General features: G+C 39.0%; 1 protein-coding gene across 2 annotated transcripts in view; it reads left to right on the top strand.

Annotated features, from left to right (window-relative positions):
• The window catches only part of Cenpe (centromere protein E), a 67,293-nt gene that overhangs the window by 13,128 nt on the left and 30,301 nt on the right, over window positions 1–23,864 (top strand). For both annotated transcript variants that reach the window (XM_052730549.1, XM_052730548.1), the window contains exons 11-31: window positions 320–449; window positions 1,889–2,008; window positions 3,113–3,271; window positions 4,721–4,892; window positions 5,670–5,758; window positions 7,380–7,547; window positions 8,676–8,750; window positions 8,958–9,077; window positions 9,685–9,807; window positions 9,889–10,045; window positions 10,336–10,490; window positions 12,815–13,129; window positions 13,256–13,528; window positions 13,643–13,798; window positions 15,132–15,335; window positions 16,391–16,549; window positions 18,931–19,188; window positions 19,318–19,464; window positions 20,462–20,734; window positions 22,953–23,111; window positions 23,314–23,598. In XM_052730549.1, coding sequence (XP_052586509.1) covers window positions 320–449; window positions 1,889–2,008; window positions 3,113–3,271; window positions 4,721–4,892; window positions 5,670–5,758; window positions 7,380–7,547; window positions 8,676–8,750; window positions 8,958–9,077; window positions 9,685–9,807; window positions 9,889–10,045; window positions 10,336–10,490; window positions 12,815–13,129; window positions 13,256–13,528; window positions 13,643–13,798; window positions 15,132–15,335; window positions 16,391–16,549; window positions 18,931–19,188; window positions 19,318–19,464; window positions 20,462–20,734; window positions 22,953–23,111; window positions 23,314–23,598 — 3,697 coding nt within the window. The remainder of the gene's footprint in view (window positions 1–319; window positions 450–1,888; window positions 2,009–3,112; window positions 3,272–4,720; window positions 4,893–5,669; window positions 5,759–7,379; window positions 7,548–8,675; window positions 8,751–8,957; window positions 9,078–9,684; window positions 9,808–9,888; window positions 10,046–10,335; window positions 10,491–12,814; window positions 13,130–13,255; window positions 13,529–13,642; window positions 13,799–15,131; window positions 15,336–16,390; window positions 16,550–18,930; window positions 19,189–19,317; window positions 19,465–20,461; window positions 20,735–22,952; window positions 23,112–23,313; window positions 23,599–23,864) is intronic.

The raw sequence follows: 23,864 nt of genomic DNA on the forward strand, positions 1-23,864 counted from the left end.
CACTGAGCCATCTCACCAACCTGGAGAGTCCTTTCTCAATTGTTTTTTTTTATTAGCATACAATAAGTATATATAATAATGTGCTTCATTGTGGGATTTAATACACATGCATAATTTATGAGCATAGCTTCTTGTCCATATGACTCTAACCTACTGAGTTTATTTTCTACCTTAAGTAGTTTGAATTAGGAGCTTGATCTGCCTTACACAAACTGTAAAAACTTAGTTTATAAAATGATGACTGTTCATTTTTTAAAGGAAAACATTTATATATAGTACCTTCTCAATCTTTTTCTTTCCACACTTGTTTCCTGCTAAGTGGTTTCATAAATTACCGAGATAGCAAATTAACACGAATTCTTCAGAATTCCTTGGGAGGAAATGCGAAAACACGTATCATCTGCACAATCACTCCAGTATCCTTGGATGAAACCCTAACCACTCTCCAGGTGAGTTTCATTTTCATCTGACTACACTGTAGGGAATGACTAACTTCCATTGACATAATGCCTGTTATAAAATTGATGTACAGTCTAGCAATTAGCATTCCTTAATTTAATTTTTCCAGGCTTTAATATTTGTATCCCACCTCTATAGTTTTGGGCACACCCAATACTTTTAACTGAAATGATTTGATATTTTCTTTAACTCACTTTTTTTCTATTGATACATGGTAACTAGAAGCTTTATGTGAGGTTCATAAATGAAAAACTAGTGCTACTTGCCACAAATAGTAATCCAAAAATATATGTGTGTGTGACCAAACATTTAGTGAATTTCTCCTAACAATTGGCTGCATATAAGCGGCAGGCCCACATTTTCTATTTAAAAAGAAAGGAAATGAAAAGGAAAAATGGAAAACAAGTTAATATAGCAGCTTTCTAGGTGAGGGATCCAGTGTTGTTAATGGTCACTTTAAGATAGTCACATACCATCACTTAGCTGTTGGGGGGCAGGGGGATGGATGTAGGTCTGAGAAGAATGCTTGCACAGCATACGCAGACCCTGAGTTTTCCCCATTGGGGGAAAAATGCTTCAATACTTCAAAGTTGGGCATGGTGGCACATTCCTCAAATCCCAGTGTTTAGGAAGCTGAAGCAGATGGACCAGCCTGGGAAACATAAAACACTCTCTAAAATGGAAAACAAATTAAGCCAAATATAATGATGTATGCCTCTAATTCTAGCTTCTGGGAAGCAGAAACTAGATGGTTCCTCTGAGTTTGAGGCTAGCTTGATTACCTATCTAGTCTCAAGCCAGTCTGAGCCATGTAACAAGATCCTGTATAGAAAAGAAAAGAATTAAAGCTGTTGAGTACTGGCTCAAGGTACTGCCGGCCTCACACCGTTTATAAAATAGATAAGACTTGGCTTCCAACATGATTCCCTGATGGAGTCCTGGGAACTGGAGAGATGGCTCACTGGACCAAGCCCTCTCTTCACCAGTGTGAGGACCAGAGTTCAGATCCCAGCATCCAAGCTGGGCAGGCATAGCACCTCTCCTGCAATCCCTGCACTCAGGAAACAAAGACAAGGGATCCCAGGACAAGCTACCTGGCTGCACTAGCCAAATCCGCGAGCTCCAGGTTCAGTGAGAAACCTTGCCTCAGTAAAGAAGGTGGGGCAGTCAATGAAGATCTCTAACCCCTGTCCTCCATACGCACACACGTATATGAACACATCACATGCACATCACTCTCCCCCCTCCCCCAAAAAGAGTAGAAAAAAATAAAAGAAGGGCAAATACTTTCAGCCAAAAGTGCTGTGGGTTTTTGTTGTTTTTTATTTTATTTTATTTATTTTTTTCAAAAAAAATTGATTGCAAAAAACAATTATTATTGGAATTATTTTAAATATTGAATATCTTATACTTTGATGTTTTGTCCCAGTTTGCTAGCACTGCTAAATATATGAAGAATACTCCCTATGTTAATGAGGTGTCAAATGATGAAGCTCTCTTGAAAAGATACAGAAAAGAAATAGTGGACCTTAAAAAACAACTAGAGGAGGTATGTATGATTTTATTCGGGTGACGGACTAACAGCCAATATAGAATGATGGAGATCTGCCTAAGAGACTCTGTAACTTTATAAAAGCTGAATTGCTACAACTTAATTTTAAAACAAACAGATTTTAACTTAAAATAATTGAATTCATAAAAATTTAGCTTTAGTAATTGTGAGGGAACTCAGTGGTAGAGTGCTGCCTGGAATGTACAAGGCCCTGGGTCCGTCTTCAGCAACAACAAAAGAAATTTACTGTGAGCTGAAATATCTTGTTTCTGACTATTGGAGATGTCGTTAAGTCAATAGGATGATTGCCTGCTGTGTACAAAGCACTTCAGAAAACCAAGCCTGGTGCTGGATGCCTATAATACTAGCACCTTGGAGTTGGAGGCGGGGAAATCCAGGAGTTCAGGATCATCCTTTGCTGTGTAGCCATTTCTGGACAAGCCTAGACTACATCTGTCTCAAAAAACAAAAACAAAAGGAGGGGGCATTTCTTGAAATTAGTGGAGTTTCTTGAAATTGTAGAAATTTCTGAGCTATGTTAAGACACCATGTATCTTTGTACGTGGATTGTATGGTGACCTAAAGCTACCTTCTGTGTTTTCACACTCTCCTGAATGCCCCTCCACCCTGAGGGTTATAGCCAGCCCGCTAAGTGTAGAACAGTCAGCCTATTGTTCTACTTCATTCGTTTTTGTCATCATGCTCCCATATCTTGTTAAAAACCCTTCATTTTAGTGGATTTTTTTTAATGAGCTAAAATGTCAAGAACATCTCTAGTGTTATAGTCAGTTTTCATATTTCAGCTTCTATGACTTCCCTACCTATTCATATCTTCATAGACAATTAATAGAATTAACAACATTATCCTAACATGAGATATAGTTTCCTAATGAGAAGAAATGCATGTATTTTATCTCTTATGTTTAAGTAACTATTGGCTATGATAGCTACATGTTGGGTTTCTGCGTATAGACAATATCTTATTTTAAAAAAATTAAAGTTCTCATAGATTACATGCAAATGTAATTTTCTATTGTTGAAGCTACTTCCAAGGACTCAGTTTTGCTACGTTTACAGTTAACATAACCCAATATTTCTTAGGTAAATACAAAGACTCGGGCACAGGAAATGGAAAAGGATCAACTGGCCCAGCTCCTGGATGAAAAAGACTTGCTTCAGAAAGTGCAGGATGAGAAAATCCAGAACCTGAAGCGGATGCTGGTGACGTCGTCTTCTATTGCATTGCAGCAGGAGCTGAAGGTAGGTCTGCAAGATGGCAGAAAACAGAATAGATCTTTCTGTGTGCTAAGATTAATACTTTTTATCCTTTGATACGGGATCTTTAGGAAATCTAGAACATTCTGTGTGTTTGCCATTTATCATCTCTACCTAAGAAGTGAGTTATAATTACCTCTCCCCAGTTCTCACGTGAAGAGATACTAATTCAAAAAGTCTAGGGTGTTGGTAAAGACTGTCTGAACTATGATTCTTAGTAAAGTCTAATGAAATTTATGAGATGATTAGGAACTAAGATCATAGGGTTTATGAAAGTATCTTCTACTTAATTAATAGTAATGTTAACTCAGGAAAACCTATTGACATTATAAATCAGTGTAGGGATCAAAATCTTGCCTTCCAGCAGGTGTCCTTTTTGTTTTTCCTGGGATAGGTTTCTGTTTGTCCAGTAGACATGACGGAGTATTTTGGTTAGGGTATCCTTCAAAGCCAGACCAACTGAACTCTAATCTCAGTTCCATCAGTTACTAACTATTGACTTTACCTGAAGGATAGCTTGATGTCCAGTCTCATGAATATGTGTAACAGTCCTTTCCACACAGAAAATCCTAATGTGAGTCTTCAGTATAATTACCAGTAGGCACATTGTGTAAGTCACTAGCAGATGTGCAGACATTGAAGAAGTACTGGTTGATGTATAGGTAAGCGATGAATAGGAATAGCTCAATGGAAGATGCTTCAAGAAGTAACCTACATTACCAAAAGTTTAAGAGTTTTGCAAATGCATGGTAAACATACTTTGAACTTACAATGCACAGTGGCCAGGGTATATTGAAGCACATTGAGGAATGTGAATGTGGCATTGTGCTAAGGACAACAGAGCTTTGTATGTGACATCAACATTGAGGTTCAGAAGGGTGTTACTACTGTCTGCATCAGGTAAGTTGCATCTCTGGGGGAATTGTGACCCTGGAAAGGGAGCAAACTGGACAAATTGGGGAGGAATTGAGAGAGAAACTAAATAGGACTTTGATGTTTTGGGTTTTGTTCCTTGACTATGGATACAGTGAAGCCTTGACTTATTTGCAAGAGCAGTCTTTAGTTATATGGTGAGGACGAAAACTGCTTTACAGTGAGTCAGGGTAGACTGTTGGATGAATAGAGGAGGGAGGGTTTGGGAAGGAGAAAAGAGATGTACTTGATTCTAGAGTCAGCACTTGATCCTATAATTGACAAAAGTGCTTACATTTCTCTCTTGGTTCTTGGGATTTAACCCAGGGCTTTGTGCAGGTTAAACATGTGCTTACCACAGAGCTCAGTGTGTTTTCTTAAAGTCCCAAAGTAAACCAGACCTAGGAATTCTACCATGGTGTTTACATAAATAAAAAATAAGAAGTAGCTTCCTTATTCTATTTTGTCTGAGTTTGGGTCTGTATGGAATAATTTTGATTTCTTTTGTTCTTGTTTTTTCAGGTTAAAAAGAAGCGAAGAGTTACTTGGTGCTATGGCAAAATTAACAAAATGAAGAATTCAAACTACGTCAATGAATTTCAAGTCCCAACAAACGTAACAACAAGAGCACACAAAACTTCTGTGACTCTTTTGAGAGAAAACTCTCTGATGAGGTTAGGAGAGAATGATGAATGTGAGTACTTCTCCAGGTGGAGCTCTGTTGGATTATAAATGTGTCTCCATAGACACTAACTTGGCTAATATGAGAAATATGGTTAAGTAAAGTATGTATAGTTCAGATATGATTAAATAGCAAACATTCATGAAATTCTGTTGATTCCAAACCTCTTAAGATTTAGATGAAATGTAAATCAAGTACAGTGGCTTGTGAATACCAGCACTTGAGATACTAAGGCAGGAGGATTGCCAGGAATTCAGAGCTAGACTGGGTTATAGTAAGACCCTGTCACAAACAGAACAGTATAGTTTAGTTGGAGCATATAAGTCAGATGCATGATTTATTTTTGCTCTAATGTTCAATTAAAATGGTACAGTCTTCACATAACATCCCACTAAACTTATTCTAGTTTTATTCTAGTTTATTCAGGGTGTGTCATTTATATCATTTCCATAGGATTGTGTTTCAAAACTATGTCTCCAGCATTATAATCATCTTTAGGGACATTTTAATCCACTGACACTGATCAATTCTCAGATACAGAATTTGTTGTTTTTATCTGTATTGTTTCAAAGATCTTTATTTTATCACAAATTCTAGCCAGCTTTCTTAATTCATACAATAATATGATCAGTGATCATATCTATTGTTGACATGCTCTTGGCAGTCATACCTGAGTGTAAGTTAATTTGAGCTTACATCTAGTCAGAATTCTTTATTAATCTCATTTTTATTTTTAGCAAAACATACTAAATATATTTATAACATGCGTCTTTTTTTTTCTACTTACAGCACTCTCGTTTGAGTCTGATGTGTTCAGTAACACTCTCGATCCGTTGCCTGAGGTAGAGTGGAATGCAGCAACAAAGCTGCTAAGCGAGGTAACTAAGTATTCAATAGAGCATCTGTCTTTACGATTTGTTTTTCCTTTTGTTTTGTTTTTCTTAAGATTTTTATTTCATGTGTGTGCATGTTTCACGCGCGTGCCTGCGTGCGTGTGGGTGTGTGTGGGTGTGTGTACACCACTGCATGTCTGGTGTCTGCAGAGTCAGCAGAGGACATCAGATCCCCTGAAGTCAGAACTACAGGTGATTTGAAGCTGCCCTGTGGGTGTTGGGAACAGAACCGGAGTCACTGGGAGCCTTACAAGTATTCTTACTGCTGAGCCCTCTCTTGCTGGATTTGCTGTTACACTACATTGTTAACCCTGCCTGACTTAATATCAGAGACAAGCCTGATTATAGGGAAGACTGTTATCATTTTATATCTCTGCTAAATAGCTCTGAGATATCTAGAGATAGACTAAACATTCTGTGAAGCAGGTGTGTGCTAATGTAATAGAAACCTGCTTACAGCTCTTACTAACAAATCTGAGGATCTGTGATAGTTTTAAGTTTTATATTTTGATTTGAGAAATCCCTTGAGGGTAAACAACTGATTTAAAAATGATAAGAGTCGTGGTGGTGGCACACACCTTTAATCTCAGCACTTGGGAGGCAGAGGGAGGTGGATCTCTGTGAGCTGAAGGCCAGCCTGGTCTACAGAGTGAGTCCCAGGACAGCCAGGACTGTTATACAGAGAAACCCTGTCTCAAAAAAAAAAAAAAAGCCCAGAGTCTCGGGTATATAGTAAAGTTGTCTAAATGTATAATAAGGAAATTTTGTTTTTAGTTTGGAAACATCTGCAGTGCTCCCTGCAATTCTGGGCACTACTAATTGATGACTATCAAGGCAGAGTGTTCTGCGCATGTTCTAGAATTTGTTTTTTAAAAATAAATAAAGGTCTGGCTAGATGGTTAAGAGCACTGACTGCTCTTCCAGAGGACCCAGATTCAATTCCCAGCACCCACATGGCAGCTCACAACTGCCTGTAACTCCAGTTCCAGGGGATCCAACTCCCTCTCTGACCTCCACAGACAGTATACAACATAAAATTTATAAACATGCTGGCAAAACACTCAGAGACTTTTAATTTAAATTTTAAAGACTCCCAAAAATAAATAACTAAAAATCCTATGTTAAGCTTTTTTTCTTCCTCCATCATAGTTTTTTTCCAAAGTAGCATAGAAAATAGAAATTTGCGTAGAACTGAATTGTATTGCAAAATAAATTAAAATAAATTTAAAAAAAAAAAAAATAGAAATTTGCTTCTCCCGGCATGATATGGTAAAACATGGGAACTGTTAGCAGCATAGAGGTCAGTCCATCCCACTTCTCTTTCCTTTCCAAGCCCTCTCAGGAATGAGTCAGAGGAGCAGTTAAATGATCAGTGGTATCACCGAGTCAGTGACATGGTCAGTGGGCTTCAGTGTTTTCTCAAATGGTGTTTCCCTGTCTGGGATGGGCAGATATATATGTAAATGTCAGATTAAAGAAGAGAACAGCCTATGTCAACTGATTCAGAGTTGAATTGATCATTCATTTGATCTACATTTTAGTTAGCTAAGCAATTAAGTGGATCTGAATTTTCTCTGATTGGAAAATTTATTTCTGTTTATAATAGGAAAACTTAGAAAGTGAGTTGAGCTCAGTTCATGCTCAATATGATGACCTAGTACTAGACTATGAGCAGCTAAGAAGAGAAAATGAAGAACTGAAATTGAAATTAAAGGAAAAAAATGACTTAGAGGAATTTGAGGCGCTAGAACGAAAAGCAGAGAAAGATCAAGAGGTAAGAGAAATAGAAATAATGAACTATAATGAAAACAACACGTTCAACAACAGTATCATTCTCATGAAGACATTTATTTCTGAGATTGGGGTATTGATGTTTTTCATATGTGTACACAACTTAGCAAATTTCACCAAGAGGTAATTAATGTAGCCATATTTGTTTTCCATTGTGCTTGTGCAGGAGAACAAATGGAAATATCTTGAAGGGTTTAGTGGCTTTGTCTTTCCACAAAGTGGTTCTGTTTGGTTGTTTGGGCTGGTTTTGGTCTCTTGTGGCTTACTATAAAAGTTTCTGGTAGTCAAAAATTCAAAGGTGCACACACTTTGATAAATGACATTAAGACAAATGCTTCTCCTTTATACTTTCAGGTAGTTGAGCAACATAAAGCAGTAGCCTCATTTTCAGTGTTTTCCTGAGAATAGATGAACAAAGAGTTGATAATCCCACACCCATGTAGGTTCTCAACAGCAGTAATAATAAATAGCTTAAAGTTCCTACATGAAGTGGCCCTAACCCAAACCAACCTAGCTTCAAATCATGTCAAAGTATGTAATTGTAGAGGCAGATGGATAATTAATTGGAAGGAAAAAAACTAAGATTCCACAAATCCAGTCTGTCCAAAGTCTAGGTTATTAAAATTGTAATTAGAGTTTGCTAATTTACTAGTGATGTCGTTGTGGCCTTATACGATAATTATGAAAACGTGCTGCGATTCTTTTCCTCATTTGTTTGATTTGTGGGTTTGAGTTTGTTTGGGTAGTGCTTCTTGGATTTTAAGATCTGATTATTTATTACATGGAGGTGCATCCGTCATTGTTTACGTGTAAGTGTGTACATGTATGAGTGCAGGTGCCCACAGGGGCATCAGATCCTATAGTGCTGCAGTCTCAGATGGTTGAGATGCCTGGCGGGATGCTGGAACCGACCTCGAGCTGAACTGCTGAGCCCACTCTACACCCCGCTTTTCTTGGACTGTTAGATTATGAGGTGCTCTCCTACACTTAGTCTCTCAATCCCTTCTGAGATGGGTGTTTCTGAAGCAGTAAAGAATGCTTTTTTTGGTTCTCTTTCTTTTTTGCTTTATTAACAATTGGTTTGCTGTTTCCTGTTCACATGCTCTTACAGATGCAACTAATTCATGAAATTTCCAACTTAAAGAATTTAGTTAAACATGCAGAAGTATATAATCAAGATCTTGAGGTAAACATTTATCTTAGTATTTCTTTGATAAGTAACTACAGCTTAAAATGTGTGTCCTCTAATTAAACATGATTACAGAAAATAGAGGAATTATATTTCAATATTAGTGAATTTTGACCAATTTAAATTTTTAAATATAAGTTCTTTTGTCATTTTAAGTTCAAATCATTTATTAAATTCAGTTTCACTGTTCTTTGATTCTTTTAGAATGAACTAAGTTCAAAAGTGGAGCTTCTTAAAGAAAAAGAGGATCAGATTAAGGACCTGCAGAAATACATAGATGCCCAGAAGTCAGAAAAGATGAAAATAGACTTGTCATACTCTTTGGTAAAATTGGGTTTTCTTTTGTTGTGTGATTGACTTGGCATCTAGTACATCGTCATAATCATCCTAGTAAATGGTTATATTGAGCTGATTGTGTACCAGGCTTGGTCACAGCCTATTTACATATGTTTAATATGAGCATAAATTTTTTATTAATGAGCTGTTAGTGTAATCAGCATTTTACAACAGAGAGTTGAAATAAATGCTTCAATAGTTTTAGTTGGTTTTTTTGTTTTGTTTTTTTTTCTCTGTGCCAGTGTGGGGGAATTGGTTTGAAATAGGGTTACACTGTGTAGCTCTGGCTGACTTGAAATTAGATATGTTGGATAGGTTGGCCTCTTAACTCAAGAGATCCACCTGCCTCTGTCTCCAGTTCTGGGATTTAAAGGTGGGTGCCACCATAACTGGTTTAAGTTTTTTATTAAACACTAACCAGTTTCTTAAATTATATTCCAGACCAGCTGTTGTATAGAAAAGTATAGCCAGAATTTCTATCCTGTCTTCACCCTTTTTCATTAGCTAGGAATAACATACATGTGTGTATGTTCTCCAGCGTAGTTTCCAAATCTGCCAAAACTGGACCTCCTGAGTCCTTTTGTCCTCTGTCTAGGAACCCACTGAAGACCTGAAACATGTGATGCAAACGTTGTCTGATATGGACACTGTGGCCCTTGATGCCAAGAGAGAGTCGGCCTTCCTTAGAAGTGAAAATCTTAAGCTGAAGGAGAAAATTGTAAGTAATTTTCAGAATTTTTGATGTCATAGTTGTAGTGATCAGTATGGTGTCATCAAAATTTCAATGTTTTTCCAACAGAATGAACTTTCAGATTCTTGTAAGCAAATGGAAAATGACATTCAGGTGTATCAGCGCCAGCTGGAGGCAAAAAAGAAAATGCAAGTTGATCTAGATAAGGAATTGCAGTTTGCTTTTCAAGAAATATCAAAACTCACTGCCCTGGTAGACGGCAAAGGTACCATACAAATTCAGATATTTGCACACTGGCCCCTGGGAACTCACCTAAAGGGATTAAGTACATTCCCAAAATTAAGTGCCTGTTAAGCTCTTACTTTTTAAAAAGAATTTACTATTCAGTTTAAATGTCTTTAATGACCGTGTTCATAAATACTTCTATGGGCACAATAATAAAGGCTTAAAATTATTTTTCAAATACATTGGACATGACTTGAGAGGTGGTTTAAAATCTATTAAAAATTAGATCACTTTCATATCAACATAAGCTAATTTATCAAAAACTTCTAGGTTTGCTGTCATATTTGGAACTGGAAAAAAGGATTACTGATCTCCAAAGAGAACTGAATAAAGAAGCTGAAGAAAAAGAAACTTTGCGAAAAGAAGTTAGCTTGCTCTCCGAGTTGAAGTCTTTACCCTCTGAGGTGGAAACGCTGAGGAAAGAGGTAAGACAGGAGACACTGTAAACATGTGACTCAGCGAGTGATGGGAAGACAGAATTCACGCTCTCACAGTGCTCAGTAACCTAATCCATGCACTGGCTGTGTTTGGTCTTCAAATGTGTTCACATACTTCTAGCCCACTTCTTGGTACAAGACATGTCACTGTGTTGAAGAAAAAAGAATAGAAATGAGAAGGTATTGGAGATGGTAGTTCATGCCTATGATCCCAGCATTCAAGAAGCTGAGATGGGTTTACTAGGAGTTCCAGGCCAGCCTGGGCTACCATGTTAGACTATGACTCAAAAACAAATTTCTTTAATGCAAAAAACAAATGTCTGTGACATGTATTTTATATGTCCTTCCAGGGCTCAGGGAGCCTCAAGAACAAAGGGATGGAAGGATTGTAAGGGCCAGTGATTAGAGGGGGCTAGGGCAAAACAGTATCTTCCAGATTTGACAAGACTTGTGTGCTTATACTCAAGCAGCTGCCTGAAAAACTATTGGCAGTTGATGGCCACTAGGGGAGGGAGGGAGAGACAGTTTTCTTCAGGAGTTTGGTCCCTAGTAGGTTTACCATGGTCAAGCAGGTGGCAGCATAGTTATGCATATGCCCAGGTGACTGGTTGAACTTAGAAAGTTACAAAACCAGAGGACGCAAAGTTGGGAGGGGGACTTAGTGGGATCAAGGAGGAATTGGTAGGGGGCTGAATGTGATTTAAATACATTGTATGTATGTGTGGAATTCTCAGAGACTAAATTGAAAATTCCGTATTTAAAAAATAGCAAGGGCTGGAGAGAGAGAGCTCACTGGTTATGAGCACTGACTAATCTCCCAGAGGAGCCAGGTTTGATCCCAGAACCCACATTGCAAATTACAGCTTATCCTGTTAACTCCAGTTCCAAGGGGATCTGAAGCCTTTTTGTGACACCCATGAACACTGCATTCAGATGGTACACAGATATACATACAGGCAAAACACCCAAACATGTAAAAAATAAATAAATAAATTTCAGAATAAAATGCAGCAAGGTTAACACTGATAGTTTTTTCAGCCACTATAAATTTTCCCAATAAAGGCATCTGCAAACTCACCTATCAGCTTCTCTATCTGTCTGTCTATCTTTCAAAAAGAAATAAAAGGGCCAAGAATTTGAGTACATACTTTATGGCAAATATCTTGCTAAAGAACTTGGAAACCTTATCTGTCCTGTAAACAATAAGTCCCTTTACCGCTCAGTGCATGAAAAGACCAGCAGGTGCTCTTTTCAGGCCCCCAAATAGTTGTCAGGCTAGTCGCTGAGCCACATGGGTGTGCCCCTAAGCCGGTCGCTAGCCTCTGCTTTTGCCCTTCTTTTTGTGGGCTGTTTAGCTCTCTCCTTTTCCTTTCCCAATGATCGAACTACCCATAAATATATTGTGGGTTATTTAATTATTTAAAATGATGCTTCATACATAATTCTTAAAAGCATAGTTTATCCATGGTAGCTGAAGTTTTCTCCCGTCCTGCCTGGCCCACGGTCAGGACAAACTTTCACCCGCCAGTCCCACAGCCGCTCAGACCCAACCAAGTAAACACACAGAGACTTATATTGCTTACAAACTATATGGCCGTGGCAGGCTTCTTGTTATCTAGTTCTTCTATCTTAAATTAACCCATTTCTATTAATCTGTATGTCGCCACATGTTCCGTGGCTTTACCTGCTGCCTTTACATGCTGCCTTTACATGCCTTTACATGCTGCTCCCTGGATGGCAGGCTGGCATCTCCTCCCACTCCGCCTTCCTGTTCTCTCAATTCTCCTCTCTGCTAGTCCCGCCTATACTTCCTTCCTGGCTACTGGCCAGTCAGTGTTTTATTTATACAGAGCAATATACACAGCAATCCATAGATTAAATATTTAGAAATGACTTTAGTCGGGGGACAGGAATTTCAAATTTTGAGGAACACCTGAAGTGCCTGCCACACAGTCACATTACAGACTACTTTCAGATGCCAGCTAAGGAAATAGATAAGTCTCAGTTAGCTGTTTATACTGACTCCTCCGTGTATTCTTTACCTGGAGCCCAATGACATCATGAAAAAAGCATTTACGATGGATTTCAACAGGCTAAATGAAGAGTTAATGACAAGAACATTGCCCTCTACTGTAGACAGAGCGTGCTTGCCCAGTGTGCACTGGGTTCTACGTTCCATCCTCAGCACTGCAAATCAAAATAACCACCATTCCTCAGTCAGATCTTTGCTAACTTGACAATTTTTTCAGAAAGTTGCTTCAGGGTATCCAACATATTTTGCTAACATCCCTAAATCTTACTTTTTTCCATAGCTGCATGAGAAATCTGAAGAGCTCTGTTTAATAACTGCAGAAAGAGAAAACTTATTTTCTGAAGTAGCTCATAGAGACAGTAGAATTCAAGGCTTACTTGAAGAAATTGGAAATGCTAAAGATGACCTTGCAGCTTCCCAGCTGAATTACGAAAGCAGAGATGAAGCATGCCAAACATTGAAAACCCTTCACATGGAACTTGAGCAAAAATATGAAGTGCTCTTGGAAGAGAAGGAGAGGATGAAGCAGGAAATAGGAACTCTCTCTAAAGAAGCAGAAAACCTTGGTTTAAGTTTGGATTCCTTGAAGGCCGAGGTTGGTACAAACTGTCGACAAGAGAAATGGGCTTCTGTTTTCAGAGTATCGTCCGTGTACACGGGTGTCTGTCTCTGTGTGTGATACAACGTTCTGCTTTTACTGTATCACACTTTCTCTTTAAAGCTTTCTCACAAGACTCAAGAGCTTCAGCAGAAAACCAGCGAGGGCCAAGAAAGGTTAAGTCAAATGGCGGAGCTGAGAGAGGAGTTGGAAAGCAGAGACTCAAGCCTGCAGTCTGCAGAGAAGGAGAGGGCACTGCTCACTGAGAGGCTTCAGCAAACCTTGGAAGAAGTAAGAGCCTTAACCCAAGAAAAGGAAGACCTGAAGCAACTCCAAGCAAGCCTGCAAACGGAGAGGGACCAACTCCGAAGTGACATTCAGGACACTGTGAACATGGTATGGGCCAACTGTTAGAACTGCAGAAGTCATGTTATGTATGATCAAGTAGTGACTATAAGGTTAGTGTGCCTCACATACTAATGGCGATCGTTTTCTTTTTCTCTTACAAAGAATGTAGATACTCAAGAACAGTTACTAAATGCTCTTGAGTCTTTGAAACAGCACCAAGAAACAATTAGCATGCTGAAGATGAAAGCTGCTGAGGAAGTGTCCGAGAATTTGCATATAAAGGACAGGGGAGGAAGTAGAGATGAAGTTCAGCAGAAGGTAAAGAACGGTGGTTGACTTTCCAGATGCTTCTACAAGCTTTTCCTTAATAGCAGACAATGCCTTGGTTTCCTGCAATGATGGACTATAACCTGCGAGATGAAATAAGCCCTTTCCTCCCCAAGTTGCCCCGATCAGCGGTCCGTGACAGCAACAGAAACATAAGTAGGAAAGTACACGACCAAAGGGTGGAAGTGGGGGGCAAAGACTGAGAAATGAGGACAGTAAAATAATGCAAGGATAAAGGATGGCTGATATTAAAGCCCTGAGGTAACAGCAAGCTGTAAGAGTACTTTTAAAACCTCTTAGTGGCTAGGAAGACAGAATTTGAGACTAGGTGACACATGAGTTGAACAGGGATAAGATCATGAAGCGTCTGTTAAAAATACTGGAAGTTTAGACTTTTTACAGAAGCCTATTTTTTAACACTAGGTTCTCCTTCAAGGTGGTGCCAGGCCACTCCTCCCTGAGTCATAGAGCATAACAAAATGTGTTGTTTTCCCAGCACTGACTTACCTGCCTGAGGAATCATGGTTTCACCAAAACCCATGTTTTACATACGTTGCTTTCTTGTTGCTCTGACAAAATCTAACAAAAGCAGTTCAGGGAAGGTTTATTTTTGCCTCACAGTGTCAAAGGTATAATTCACCACGACAGGGAACTTGCGGCAGCAGAAGTAAGAGGTTAGGCACATCATATTCCCAGTCAGGAAGCAAAGAAAGGTAAATGCTGTATAGCTCAGCCCCCTTCCTCCAGGACCAGCCCTTGACGTACTGCCCACGGTTCCCACTTTGATACAACGTCTGTTGTTTCTTATTCCAACTGTAACCATCAGCACTCAGGGAAGCAAAGTCCTCAGTATTCTTTTTGTAGCAAAAAATAAAATAAAATAACCAGAATACTACCATTGTATAACTTAGAAAATGTTTAAGGAAGATGTGTAGACAGGAAAGGCATATGCCTTGATTATCTAATCAGTTTGAATAAATGAATGTCCACAGCGTCAGGTTAACCTATTGAACATGAAAATTGCAATGTATATAGCTTCCTAGGCATCTCTTATCAGTGAACAGGTCTAAAAATACGAGTACTAGAGCCAGACCACTTGCATCCAAAGCTGGCTATATGCTCTCTGCATAATGCATAAATGAATGTAAGTTCCCTAATTACCAAATAGAGATAGAAATAATGCCGAGCTCCTAAGGTTGTAGAGGAGACGCAGTGTGTTGATAAGAGACTAGTACTTGATACAAAATACAAGGGATAGATACTTCCCTAATATTAGAGTAGATGTTAACAACTTAAATTCTTCTTTAATGTGTTCATGTTTTAGATGGATGGCACAGATGAAGAACAGAGTCTGCCTGCTGAAAACGCCCCGACATTGATTGCAGGTGATAATGATAATGAAGTCACAGAGGAACAGAGGAAAATACACTCTCTACTGCAGGAGAATAGTGGACTCCAGCAAACATTGGAAAGTATTATTGCAGAAAAGGAACAATTGAAGATGGACCTAAAGGAAAATATCGAGATGGTAGGACCTAGCTCTCTGCAGTTGGCTATACATTTCTATCTGTTCACTTCGATTTTATTAACTTTATTTGGGTAGAATCTATATGCAATAGATATGTCATGGAAATGTAAGGTTGGATGACTTTTGACAAATGTCTCTGCCTAAATAGAACCACTGGGGGTTATGTGTTAACTTGATAATAATTTGTCAGATTGATTTTCAAATCAGCTCTACCATTTTACAATCCCGTCAACAAATAGAATTCTGGTGGCTCCATATTTCCCCTTACCAACACTTTATGTTTTCAGTTTTAGCCATTCTTTTGCTAATGTACCTATTTTACTTTGCCTTTCCCTAACAAAAGATGTTGAACATTTTTTATAAGCTAATTAGCCATTGAATATCCTTAATGATTTATTCTCTTAATGTTGTATTATGGTTTGCTGGTATTATACATAATTTTTTTTAAATTGCTTCCTAAATGCCTCTCTTTAATATTGTAGCTTTTAATTTTGTTTTAAGTCATTCATGTTTGTCAGTAATCCCTGACTCAATTTTTTTTAATCTGTTACAAGGCTCTAGAATCTGTAAGGTTGAAATTAATAATTTAGGAAATTCCCTGTGGATCCAGTAGAACCTGATACTTGGTGCTGTTTCTATTTTCTGTATTTAGAATTGTCTGGTTTATCAACAAACTGAATGAAAATTAGCATGCAAACACACAGTGTGTTCTCTGTAGACTTGTTATGTCTTGGTGACCTTCATGTAGAGGCCTGCTGCTGTGTGGCCTTCATAATGAAGTAGCCTACATCCTGCCAGCAAGGAGTGGGAACCATTTTGAGTTGACTGGTCACTTAACAGTGCTTGAATCTAAAGTCATAAAGCCTAAGAAAAAAAACTGTGACTTTAGTCTTTTGGCCACTAACAGCAGCCTGACTTCACTTTACACTTCCTTTTCTATGTAGTATCACTTCGATTTCTTCATTTTGAGTCAAAAGTAATTTCTGGGTTTTCCTGATTTCATAAAGGTAAACAAATACTATAAATGCTAATCTGGGACTTTTTTTAAACTCTAGACTATTGAAAACCAGGAGGAATTAAGACTTCTTAGAGATGAACTCAAAAGGCAGCAAGAGATAGCTGCACGGGAGAAGGACGAGGCCACCAGGAAGAGCGAGGAGCTCTCCAGGGCGTGGGAGAGATTAGCAGGAGTAGAGGGAGAGTTAAAGGAAAAGGTGAGCTTCCCGTGCTGCCTTCCTGGCTGTTTGTCCCGACCACACACACTTTACCAATAAATTCTTTTCCTCTACTCTTAAATTAAGAAATAGTGAATATCTCCAAAAAGGAGAAGTATCAATGTTAACAGTTTGAAGTTTCAATTTGAATTGAATTCTTAACATTCCTTGCAAAGATTGTATAATTATAACATCTTTAGGTAAGAGTCAGGCAGCCTTATATGGTCCAAATTAATCATATAATATAGTCATCCATCAAAATTTATTGAGTACTACCATGGATTAGACACCCTGCTGAGTACTTGAGACACATCAGCCAACAAACAAAGGTTCTCTCCATATGGAGTTGTGTTGGAGTTTCTTTGAAATGTAAGACTGTTCACTATCCCCATCTTGGACGCTAACAGGTTTCTGACTCACTGGTAAAGAGAAGTGCTGTTGTAAGACATGTGAGACCTGAGACTGTGACAGGGGACTCGGTGACTCTAAAACACACTCAAAGTCCCTTCTGTTCAGGATGAGAGCAGCGCCACTGCTTGATGGCACACTGTAACTTGTGCCACTGTTCTCGGGAGCTTTCTTTCTATCTTTTTTTTTAGCCCTTCCATATAATTGGATTTACTTTAAAACCTGTGTCTTTTCATACTCCTAAGAAGTGAAATCAACAGCTGGTCGTAGTTGATGCTCTTGAGTTTATTTGGGTCATCCCATAACCATCCTGTTAAAAGTAAAAGATGGCCGGGCGGTGGTGGCGCACGCCTTTAATCCCAGCACTCGGGAGGCAGAGCCAGGCGGATCTCTGTGAGTTCAAGGCCAGCCTGGTCTCCAAAGCGAGTTCCAGGAAAGGCGCAAAGCTACACAGAGAAACCCTGTCTCAAAAAACCAAAAAAAAAAAAAAAAAAGTAAAAGATGATGGGAAGCTAGGCGTGGTCACTCATACCTGTAATCCCTACAGTTTGAAGTCTGAGAAAGGGGATCACTGTAAATTTGACACCAGCCTGGACTTGATAGTGTGTTCTAAGCCAGCCTGGGCCACAGCATGAGACTGTCTCTAAATAAACAAATGATATGTGTATATTATGTATTTGTATCACAGGGAATTATGGTTCTGTATTGGTATATTTTAGTCTTGGCATTTTATTTTATTTTCTCATTTCACCTTGATCAACCTCTGTAAGTTTCCAAGGTAATACCAGAATTGCCATAAAGTTAGTGGCTTACAAGATGAGAAATGCATTGTGTCGCTGTTCTTTCTTTCTGTGTGTGTGGGTGTGGGTGTGGGTGTGTGTGTGTTGAGACAGGGTCTCACTAAGTAGCTCTAGCTGTCCTTGAACTCACTATGTAGCCCAGGCTGGCCCCGAACTCACCGAGATCCACCAGCCTCTGCCTCCCCAGTGCGGAGATTGAAGGTGTGGGCCTCTGTAGCATGAATCTTAAATGGTCTTATTAATAAAATCAAATCCAGGGCCAGGTATTGGGGTGAGCGCTGGAAGATCAGAGAAACAGAACAAGCCACAGCTACCTCACATCGCCAGTTCTTCAGCTGATCCTGTTTCCTCAGACTGGATGCCTCTCAGCTGAACTGTGCTGTGCAAAAGCCTGAATGCTTAACCAGCCAAATGCTTCTAGTTTCTGGTCCTCACACCTTACATATCTTTCTGCTTTCTGCCATCACTCCCTGGGATTAAAGGCTCGCTTTCTGGGATTAAAGGAGTGAGTCACCATGCTTGGCTGTATCCTTGAACACATGGATTTCTGCCTCTGGAATATTAGGATTAAAGGCGTGTGCTACCACTACCTATCCTCTATGTTTAATATTGTGGCTATTCTCTTCTCTGACCCCAGATAAGTTTATTAGGGTGCACAATATTTTGGGGAACACAGTACCACCACAGGCCTCCACATGCTGCATTGTCACTGTTCTTGGTCCTTAGGTTTAAAAGTTGAAGTGTCAGTCGTGTTCCTTTGGATAGCTGAGTGAAGAAGCCTTCTTTGCTTCTAAGTAGTATCTGATAGCTCCCAGCTGCCCTGGGCTGCAGCACTCCAGTCTCTGATGCTATTTTTCCATAATCTGCTTTTCCAGGTTTCTCTGTGTCCTTCTCTGTCATTGATTTGAAGGACCACTGTAATCCAAAAGAATCTAGTCTCAACATTTACAATTATATGTGTAAAAGTCGCATTTCCAATCAAGTTCACATTCTCAGTTTCTAGATGGTCCTGAACTGTTTAACCCACCATAAACATTGTGTTTATGGGCTAGTTTACTTTTAATTCTGCTTGTCTGTTTACATTGATATAGACAATGTTCTGTTAATGGTACTACATAAAAATTAGGCAAAATATCTGCAACATGATAATTATAAAAAATTGTCCCTCCTAAGAACCAGAAACTCCAAGAAAAACAGCAGCTACTTCTTAGTACACAAGAAGATGTGAGTAGGATGCAGGAAAAGATGACTGAAATGGAGAGCTTAAAGAATGAATTTAAGAACCAAGGATTGGCATTGGAGCGCATGGAAACAGAGAAACTTCATGATAATTGTGAGAAGATGAAATCTATAACCGAAGAAAGAAATGATCTAAAGGAATTGCAGGAAGCATTTGAAATTGAAAAAAGACAACTTAAAGAATATGCTACGGTAAGTAATGCTGTATGTAGCCTTTTCTTTATCTGTTAAACGTTTCTTTAGAAACCCAGTCATCTGGCAAGAGGGAGGCAGTGTTGAGCAAAGGCTGTAACATTCTTTACATTTCATCTACTGACTAAGGGCCTACAAACAGAACTAAACATTGCTCACACACATCTGAAAGAGCACCAAGAAATCATCGACAGGCTAAGAAGCGTTTCTGAGAAAGAAGATGAAATAGCAAGCACTCGGGACACAGACAAGGCCAATGCCGAACTGCAAGGAAAGGTATGTCATTGTTCCTCATGTCCTTGGCCACATCTTCCTTCCTCCTTTGAAGGAAAATAAGTAAGCAGTTATGATATATTCACTGGGTAAGAATTTGTTGACTGTCTACTGTGACAGACATAGTCTGGGTTACAGATATAATGGGGAAAGTCAGTATGTTGGTGCATACCTATAACCTCAAAACTTGGGAGGTGAAGCAGGAGAATCAGGAGTTCAAGACCAACCTGGACTCCACAGAGAGTTTAAGGATAGCCTGATATATGTAAGATCCTGTCTTACCAAAGAAGCGAAAGGAAAACAGTGATAACAGGGACAAAATCCTTCTTGATCTGTAGTAGAATAATGTAGTAGATAAATGAGCAATCAAATGAATAAGATACTATCAAAGAGTTGTAAATTATGTGGAAAAGATGGCACTGGGATAACTGGGCAACCTGCTCTCTGCCAAGCATTGAAACTACTGTATAATAAAACAGGTCTTTTTGTCAGTGTATATACATGTTTAAACAGTTCTTCGATTCTAAGGTAGTGACTATAGAAATATGATATACAAAGTTACATTCCAGTAGTTATTAGAGTGAATAGGGAATTAGTGTGCACAAACAGAAAACTTGGGAGATATCATTTGAATTCAGCAAAAGATGGGGACTACCCATTTATTGGAATGTTCATAAACACCTAAGATTATTTCCTTTTTTGCTTATAATTTGAGTACCAGTCTAGAAATTAAGTCTGTAACTGACTGAGTTAATAGTGTGATGATAATATATAAAGATTGGTTCAACTTCGAGTCTAAGATGAAAAGAAAGCATGGCAGACTGAAAGTAGACCTCACATAGAATCAAAGGGATTTACAGTGAGTGTGCAATGGCTTATTGGTCCAAGGGAGACTCCAAGATTCAAGGTCACGTTCATTGCTGGGTAAAATTTCCTGACCTTTTCTGTTGGAAAAATGTAATCTCTAGATAGTAACCTTGTGCTTTATGAATATCACAAGATCCCAGAGCTCCAAGAACAAGAGCTGCTTCCTAATGTGAAAGAAGTCAGAGAGATTCCAGGAAAAGTGAATGAACTGAAGCCATTGGAAGAACACTCCAGAACACTGGATTCAGAGCCACCAGAGAACATAGAAAGACTTGGGCTGACTGAGAAACTTCAGGAAGAGATCAGATGTCTCACTAAAGAGAGGGACGATCTGAAAATGGCACTAGAAGCACTTCATGTCGAATGTGCCCAGCTGAGAGAAGATGCCAGGAAAGCTTTGGCTAAAGTGAGTCTTTGTTTTGTTTTGTTTTGTTTTGAGATAATCTCATGTAGCCAGACTTGGCCTTGAACTCATTCTCCTGCCTCCCCTTCCCCAGTTCTAGGATACAGGCATATGTACCACTCTGCTTGGATAAAATGAGTTTCTTCCTTCTTAACTAGTCTTTTATCAAAATTAGGTTCTTAGGAAAGGGTTGCTTGTGTCACATTTAAAAACCTTGCTACTAACTTTTTGCAAATGTTTCTTAATCATGGAGTGACAGGAAACAGAGTAATTAGAAATTGCTCCTGAATGTAAAGAAATGATTGAAACTGTCCAGACACCTTGTTCTTAAGTATTCAGAATTGACTTAGAAGAACCATTGCTTTAGTCACAGAAAAGCGAAAGCAGAAAGAAATATTTTCTTTCTTTCTCCGTGCCATCCATGGTGCTAGGCAACTGTATGTAATCTCAGCACTCTGGGATTCTGAGACAAATAAGGAAGATTATGTATTAAATTGTCAACAAACCTTTTCTCTTATACGGTATTACCGTCTTCTTCATTGCTTCTGTTAGAAACCTGGAAATCATCCTGCTCTTACTTTGTCTTCCCCTTCACTTACTCTATAATACAGTTTCCAAACCTTGTTGTTGTTGTGTGTGTGTGTGTGTGTGTGTGTGTGTGTGTGTGTGTGTGTCTGCACACATGCACCCAACCTGCATTAAAACCCTCCCATTTTTCTATCCACATTACCAATACCCTTATACAATATCACCATTATTTCTTTGTAGCTCCCTATATTCATTTTGTTTTAGATTTATTTTTATTTTATGTGTATATGTGTTTTGCCTGCTTGTACATCTGTTTACCACATGCATGCCTGGTGCCCAAGGAAGTGATGAACCTCCATGTGGGTGCTGGGAATTGAACCCAGGTCCTTTTCAACAAGTGCTCTTAACCACTGAGCCAACTCTCCCATCCCCTTACATTCATTCTTACACTTCTCTAACACAATTCCCATTCTGAGACAAAGTGATGCTTTCTTGAATTTGTTCATTATATTACTGTTACTCTTTAAAAACTAGAATCCACTGCACGGCCCATGAGGCCCGAGACCATAGAGCCTGCCGGTGTCTATCCTTCTGCAGCCCTCCCTTCCTGGGATGCTCTTCTGTACTTCTCAGGAATTTTGACTGCTCTGATTATTTCTCCACCTGCAGTACTTACACACCTTTGTGTACCTAGTGTTTTCATCCCTCACCTCTCAGTTTTCTGTCCTCTAGGAAGCCCTTCCTAATCACCCATGATAGTAAGTATGCTTGGCATTAATGCCCTAAGTAGCCTATCTCTTCTGTTTGGTGAAATTTGGCATAGTATCTGTCTTTTCCCCTTAAGTATGATTCTGGCAGAAAGAATCATAGAAAGAAAGAAAAAAAATTCAACCATTTTATCTCTAGCCTTTGTCTAATGGGATACTTGACAATACGGTGAGTCCTTAAATAAATCGTATTAACTACCTAGAGAATGGGAGAAAGTTACTCTGTAAATGAGCCCTTGGATCCTATCTTCATTACATAAGAGAATGACTAATTTACTTCCTTCTATAATTATCTTTAGTTATCAAATGTATTGTCTTGGAATCCCCTTGAGATGCAAGAAGCGCTCCACAAAAAGGAGCAGTTCTTCACTGTGGGAGGAAAGGGCAGTGAGACTGCTGAAGTAATGAGTGAGGTGTAACAGCTGATGAGCGGTGCAGAGGCAGAGAGTCGGCATCAAGCATCACTGAGAGAAGAAATAGAAATGCTCGACTTGGAAAAAGGACAAATATTTAGAATGTAGCTAGGGATTATGCTGGCTTAGTAAAAAGATGTTTATAGGTTCTCCTCCCAAGATCCATGACTTTACCAGCCCTGAGTAGTTGGTCGGGTTCCCAGGACCGGGTGTGGTGTCCTTCTTGTTGATCGGCTCTTAAGTCCAGTTAGAGAGCTGTGGTTGCTGCCAGTACATGCTTGCCACTGCTGCACCTTGGGTTATTGACTGTACTGGTCGAAGGAAACAGGTGAACTACTGTGCCTGCAGCAGGCTCTCCAGGCGTCCCAGTATCCCAGGACTGTTGCAACTAAGATAGTTTCCTCTTTGCTCTGTATTGCTTTTCCTTATTGCTAAATCTTTTCAAAAAGGAGTTGGTTATACTATAATGGTTATATTTCCATAAATGTCTTGCAATTTTCTCTAATACTAAAGTGTCTAGAAACTGAAGAGGAACTTAACATTGCTCATTGTTGCCTGAAAGAGCAAGAGAAAAAAATTGACACACTAGGAGTGAGCCTCTCCCAGAAGGACATTGAGCTGTCAAGTATTCGTGTGCAGCTAGAGTCGGCCACTGATGAACTAGAGAGAAAGGTAAATTGAGGGTGAAAAGCAGTGGGAGGAAACTTGAAGGAGATTGCTGACTTGAAGACTGCTGTTTACATAATGAGCTGTTTTGAAACCTGTTTTATATTTTCCTTTCCTTGGGACGGAGGGAGGGAGGAATAGAGAGAGAGAGAGAGAGAGAGAGAGTTTGGTATTTTGTGCTAATAACTTATTTCATTGATGTTTGAAGGTTCAAGAACTTGATGAGAAACAGGAACAACTTAATATAAAGGAAACTAGTGAGTCTCAAGAGAAAATGAAAGAACTAGACAAAGTCAAGGCACTTCTCCTAGCCAAGGACTCAGCACTACAAAGAATGGAAAGTGACAGGCTCCAGTTGACTAAACAAGTAGAAGAAAGTCAAGAGGAAGTAAAAATTCTAATTAAGGAAAGAGATGAACTGAGAAGAACACGAGAGGCTCTTCATGTGGAAATCGAACAACAGAAAGAAAACATTAAAGAAATTGGTGCTCAGGTAAGTCTGTCTGCTAATTTGGAGGAAACAAAAAAAATAGGACTAAGATGATTGTGATGTCACCTATTAAATTTTATTAATTTTTCTGTAATGATTAAAGGGAACTGAAAACTGTTCATATTCATATGAATGACTGAATGACTACATAGAAATTACTAGTTCAAGGAATGTTTCAGGAAAGACAGATCAAGCAGCAGGTACTCGGAGAGATTTAGGAAAGTCAAATTCTGGGTTACAGGAAGAAGGCCTTCCTTGTTAAGTGGAAA

This window comes from Peromyscus californicus, unplaced genomic scaffold (assembly GCF_007827085.1).
Source record: "Peromyscus californicus insignis strain IS unplaced genomic scaffold, ASM782708v3 Scaffold_9__1_contigs__length_137607984, whole genome shotgun sequence".
In the NCBI taxonomy this organism is placed as follows: Eukaryota; Metazoa; Chordata; class Mammalia; order Rodentia; family Cricetidae; genus Peromyscus; species Peromyscus californicus.